The 5,587-nt window shown below is 29.9% G+C and overlaps 2 protein-coding genes across 3 annotated transcripts in view; one reads left to right on the top strand and one right to left on the bottom strand.

The window, feature by feature from the left end:
- The window catches only part of LOC125858234 (proteinase inhibitor type-2-like), a 219,950-nt gene that overhangs the window by 72,859 nt on the left and 141,504 nt on the right, over window positions 1-5,587 (top strand). The gene's annotated exons all lie outside the window — the stretch shown is intronic.
- Window positions 2,617-5,228, bottom strand: LOC125858212 (aspartic protease inhibitor 11-like). The gene is made up of 2 exons (XM_049537928.1): window positions 5,059-5,228; window positions 2,617-3,177 (listed from the first exon to the last, which is right to left on the bottom strand). The coding sequence occupies exons 1-2, from the start codon at window positions 5,225-5,227 to the stop codon at window positions 2,678-2,680; spliced, it is 669 nt and encodes a 222-aa protein (XP_049393885.1). The 5' UTR covers window position 5,228; the 3' UTR covers window positions 2,617-2,677.

The raw sequence follows: 5,587 nt of genomic DNA, 5'->3' as shown, positions 1-5,587 counted from the left end.
AAACACGAATATCTAGTGGTCCTTAGCGTGGTCGTTATTACAAGTAAATTATTTAAATGCTCATTCAATTATAATAAATTCCTTATCAAACATTACTTATTTTTCTTCATCTCATTTTGTGTTGCACTTCTTTAATTTCGAGAATTCAAATAAGTATTTCTTTGTTCGTAAACTTTTTCCTATATGTTTTAAATATCTTTAATTATTAAATATTGTGACCTACATGTACTTTTTATGTAGTGTTTGAATATGTATTTTATTTTTTAAAAATTTAAAATTTCATGTTTTAATTTACGGTAAAAATTAAACTTTTTGACTTTCAAAATTCGAATTGTTCCACAAATTGGACTAGATGAAATATATTTTCTTGTATCAAAACACCTCGTCAAATCAGAGAGTTTATCTACGAGTCATTATAGCTAGAGAAAAAAAAGAGAAAAATAAAGCAATAATTACAAAAATTTGCCTTCAAATTGTCATTTATATAAGAAAACTATTTGTCATGAAATTTTTTTTAATTAATTTTATAAGATATAAGTTTTGTTTTTTTTTTTAAAAAAAAGTACTTTTAATTTGGAGAAAAACTACTTTTTAATCTTTTAAAAAAGCTTTTGCTATTCTCCAGAATCCCCTTCAATATTTTCTTTCAAAAATATTATCCAAACACCTTATTTTAAAGATTATTTTATGAAGAAAAATGCCTTTTTACCTCTCGAAATTTACCAAATAATTTATAAGGCTGGTTTTGAATCATATATATTTTTACTTTTAAAAAAAAATCGTATCTAGTCTGCAATCTAAATAGAAAGGGAGAGAGAGAGTATCTATTGTAAAAAGTGAACTTGTCAATAATGATAAATTAGTCTGATGAAGCCACGTGAAATAAGTGTACTAGTACTAGATGGAAAAGATAAAATCAGAAAGGGTTAAAAATATTTTCAAACTATATGAAATTGTTTTTATGGTATAAACTTTGTGTTAAAAAAAATGATTATATAAAATGATACTGTATTGATTTTCATGTACTGTTGTGCTCTTTAATCAACTAATAAATGAAAAGATAAAATCAGAAAGGGGTAAAAATATTTTCAAACTATATGAAATTGTTTTTATGGTATAAACTTTGTGTTAAAAAAAATGATTATATAAAATGATACTGTATTGATTTTCATGTACTGTTGTGCTCTTTAATCAACCAATAAATGTCCAACAACTTTTAAGGATGGACATCGACTAGTCGACTACCACTAGGGAACAATAAGTACTCATGTTTAGAACGTGCCACAGATTAAGGACTTACATACGCCATACAAATTAAGGCCCAGTTTGACCATGCGATATGATATCATGATATCATAATATGAAATTATAAGATGAAATTGAAATTCTATTTGAACATGTGTTGTATATTTTCTCATAAACATAAGAATCTCATAAATTGTAAAACTATTAAAATATCCCCAATTGTTTATTCAATCTTACCAAATAAACAAAAATTTATAAAATCGCATAATAAATTATTACAAAGCTATTTGTTCTACACTTAAGTAACTGTTTCATCTAACTTTAATTCAATGAAATTTTTTTGAATAAATTGTAGTGTACTAGTCTTTAATATAATCTTCTCACATAGTACGCACAATTTCCTCAAGTTAAACTTGCATTTCTCGTTCATGTGATCGAGAAGACGAACCAACATTGTTACTTTGAGCCATTTGTTGCTCAATATCATTTGCAACTATATTTTCATGCTCATAGACTATAAATAATTAATCAGTCCTTTAGTATTCTCGCAAATAATTATGTAACACTGCACAAGCTATGACAATTTTCACTGCATCAATTTGATTTGCTTTGTTGTTCAAATAGATATAACTATAAGTTGTAATAAATACAAAACGGTAGAAGCAATAAATTAGGTGTTGGAGTAAATGAAGAGAACAAATTTATTACTCAACAATCGGTTGTAGTGAGTTAAAGTGACTATATGTTGGTGACAATAATAAATTTTAAAATGTAATGATGTGATTATAAATTTTATATACATATGAAATAAATGGTTAGTAGATATAAATGTGGGGTTGTTTTAACAAAATATAAACTTGTGGATCAATTTTTGTATTAAAATATCTCAAATCAAGATATGGAATTTCCATATCATGGTTTTTGGAGAATATGGAATCATGAGATGGAATCAGTGTGAAATCGCATGTCCAAACACTGATTCCATTTCACTATTCCATATCGTGATATGGTATCGCATGGCCAAACGCCTACTAAGTATTTACGGTTAATGGTGTTCACGGTTTAGATAAAAATTGATTTAAACTGAATATTCAAACCAAATCAACTAAATAAATGACTTTATTTGTGGTTGGATTTGATTTGATTTTGATTTTGTTAAAAAAAAATCAAAGAAATAACCAAATTGAACCGATAAATTACATACATATGTTTTATTATTATACATGCATAATATATTATTTTTATAGATAATTTTAAATATATTATATATGTTTTCATCAAAATTTATTTATAATTTATTTATGAAAGTAAAAATGTTCAATACCAGAACATATCTTATTAGTTTCATGTATAACAGCATAAGAGTGTCTATGATAAAATTAAAGAGTTTTATTTAGAAAGATAATTATACAAGAACGTAACATAGTGTTAATTATGCGCGCACAAAGTAGACACTAAGAGGGAAACGGAGCCCTTGAGAAGGCGTTTGTCTTGTGGCGAGAGCCAAACGCCTTCTTCCATCTAACACAACCACCCACACTACTCGACATTGATTAAGAGCACAATTTGGACATACAAAAGGACCAGGACAATTCAACAAATGGTAACCTCTTTCTGCTCTCACTATTTTAAACCAACTACTATCTGCTCTTCCTATCGTTCCTCCACGAGTCCCAATCAAACTTGCCTCTAGTGTTGCATTGTACTCTCCCACTTTCCAATTTATAAAATTATCACAATTCCTCGAACCAACGAACTGGATGTTAATGTCTTGGTTTTCATAGATGCGAGGTGGTTGTCCTCTACAAGAATGTTCAATAAATCTAAGGGGTGTACCTCTTTGTCCATCGGAGTTGTACTTGAAGACGCCGTCTGGACAAGAGGCACCTGAATTTGGGATGTGACCTAGGTATACATGACCACTTAGGACACCTCCAAGAGACGAAGCGATACGATAATTTGAACGAGGATTAATTCCTCTACCCAATGTGTCGAATACTTGCCTATTAGAATTACGAGCATTTTGGCAAGGGGAAGTTGATGAAAACGCAACAAACGCAAGTAAACAAAGAGATAAGAAGAATAATAAACACTTGGTCATGTTTCAGTTGTGACTTGTTTATACTAATAAAGCCTTCTATTTTATAGAGGGAAGTGATCCTCATCATGTCAATCTCATGTATCTAGTCTGGTTTGTATGTATCTGAGATATATAAATAATTAAAACTGATCGATGAGAGCTACCATTCTTCATAATCAAGAAGAAGAAACAATAAGGATTGCTCAACTTCGGCCTCCTTAAAGTGTTCGCCCTGTAGTCATTGGTACGTAGTTCACTACAATATTATCAAAAACAGTAGTGACAATAAATATGCACATTACCAAAGAGTGCTAATTGCTAAAGCATTTATCGACATTAGTTAATTTTTACTAAATTCAATGTCGTTATAGGCTTTAGAGACATTTATAAAGATTGGTAATCGCCTCTAAAAATACATATTTACCGTCAATCAAGTTATTATCGTTAGTTAATTGTCAAGTAAAAATAATTTTTGACGCAATGATCATTCAATAGTCTTTGTGTTATTCACACTTACCACTTAAATAAATTCAACGAAGCGATGAAAATGCAACAAACGCAGGTAAACAAAGAGATGAGAAAGAATAATAAACACTTGGTCATGTTTCAGTTGTGACTTGGTTATACTAAATAAAGCCTTCTATTTTATAGAGGGAAGTGATCCTCATCATGTCAATGTCATGTATCTAGTGTGATTTGTATGTATCTGAGATACATAAATAAAAACTAATCAATGAGAGCTAACAGGCTTCATAATCAAGAAGAAGAAACAATAAGGATTGCTCAACTTCGGCCTCCTTAAAGTGTTCGCCCTGTAGTCACTGGTACGTAGTTCACTACAATATTATCAAAAATAGTAGCGACAATAAATATGCACATTAACAAAGAGTGCTAATTGCTAAAGCATTTATTGACATTAGTTAATTTTTACTAAATTCAATGTTGTTATAGGCTTTAGAGACATTTATAAAGATTGGTAATCGCCTCTAAAAATACATATTTACCGTCAATCAAGTTATTGTCGTTAGTTAATTGTCAAGTAAAAATAATTTTTGACGTAATGATCATTCATTAGTCTTTGTGTTATTCACACTTACCACTTAAATAAATTCAACGAAGCGATGAAAATGCAACAAACGCAAGTAAACAAAGAGATGAGAAAGAATAATAAACACTTGGTCATGTTTCAGTTAAGACTTGGTTATACTAAATAAAGCCTTCTATTTTATAAAGGGAAGTGATCCTCATCATGTCAATGTCATGTATCTAGTGTGGTTTGTATCTATCTGAGATATATAAATAAAAATTGATCGATGAAAGCTACCATGCTTCATAATCAAGAAGAAGAAACAATAAGGATTGTTCAACTTCGGCCTCCTTAAAGTGTTAGCCCTGTAGTCACTGGTAGTCCACTACACCAATATCGTTATAGACTTTAGAAACATTTATAAAGAATGGTAATTATCTCTAAAAATACATATTTATCGACAATCAAACTATTGTCATTAGTTAATTGTCACCACTTTAGTTATTGTTTATTTCCAAATATGTATACCATAATGTTATGTGGAATTAAGTGAGTACGTTTGTAACTAATATTTTAGCACAAAAACATTTTTTACTGTTCAATATTTAGCGACTCCTATCAATTAATCTAATTTAACAATTCATACACAAAAATATAAAATATATTTTTAAAATAATAATCTCCGAGATATACATGACCAGGACACCTCTGAGAGATGAAGCGATACGATAATTTGAACGAGGATTAATTCCTCTACCCAATGTGTCGAATACTTGCCTATTAGAATTACGAGGATTTTGACAAGGGGAAGTTGATGAAAACGCAACAAAAGCAAGTAAACAAAGAGATAAGAGGAATAATAAACACTTGGTCATGTTTCACTTGTGACTTGTTTATACTAATAAAGCCTTCTATTTTATAGAGTGAAGTGATATCCTCAATTCCTAATCATGTCAATGTCATGTATCTAGTGTGGTTTGCATGTAGTGGCGGATCCAGAATTTTTGCTCAGGCAGTTTGAAGTATAAAGAAGAAGCTCAGGTGGTAATGCAAGTGCGCGGTGAGCGTAGTAGCCCCTCGGCATGCTCTTTGTACAAGAACCATAGATATTTCATTGGTTCATAAAAGTAAAGACTAAGCTAATCAAAGATATCGAGGACAAAGATGCATTGATAAGAATTTTAGTGGATCGACAGTATTACATAAGTTAATTCCTAAAACACATGAAAATTAAA

The sequence above is a fragment of the Solanum stenotomum genome, chromosome 3 (assembly GCF_019186545.1).
Source record: "Solanum stenotomum isolate F172 chromosome 3, ASM1918654v1, whole genome shotgun sequence".
NCBI lineage: Eukaryota > Viridiplantae > Streptophyta > Magnoliopsida > Solanales > Solanaceae > Solanum > Solanum stenotomum.
The sequence above is the reverse complement of the archived record's forward strand: the minus strand, read 5'-3'. Positions and strand labels throughout refer to the sequence as shown.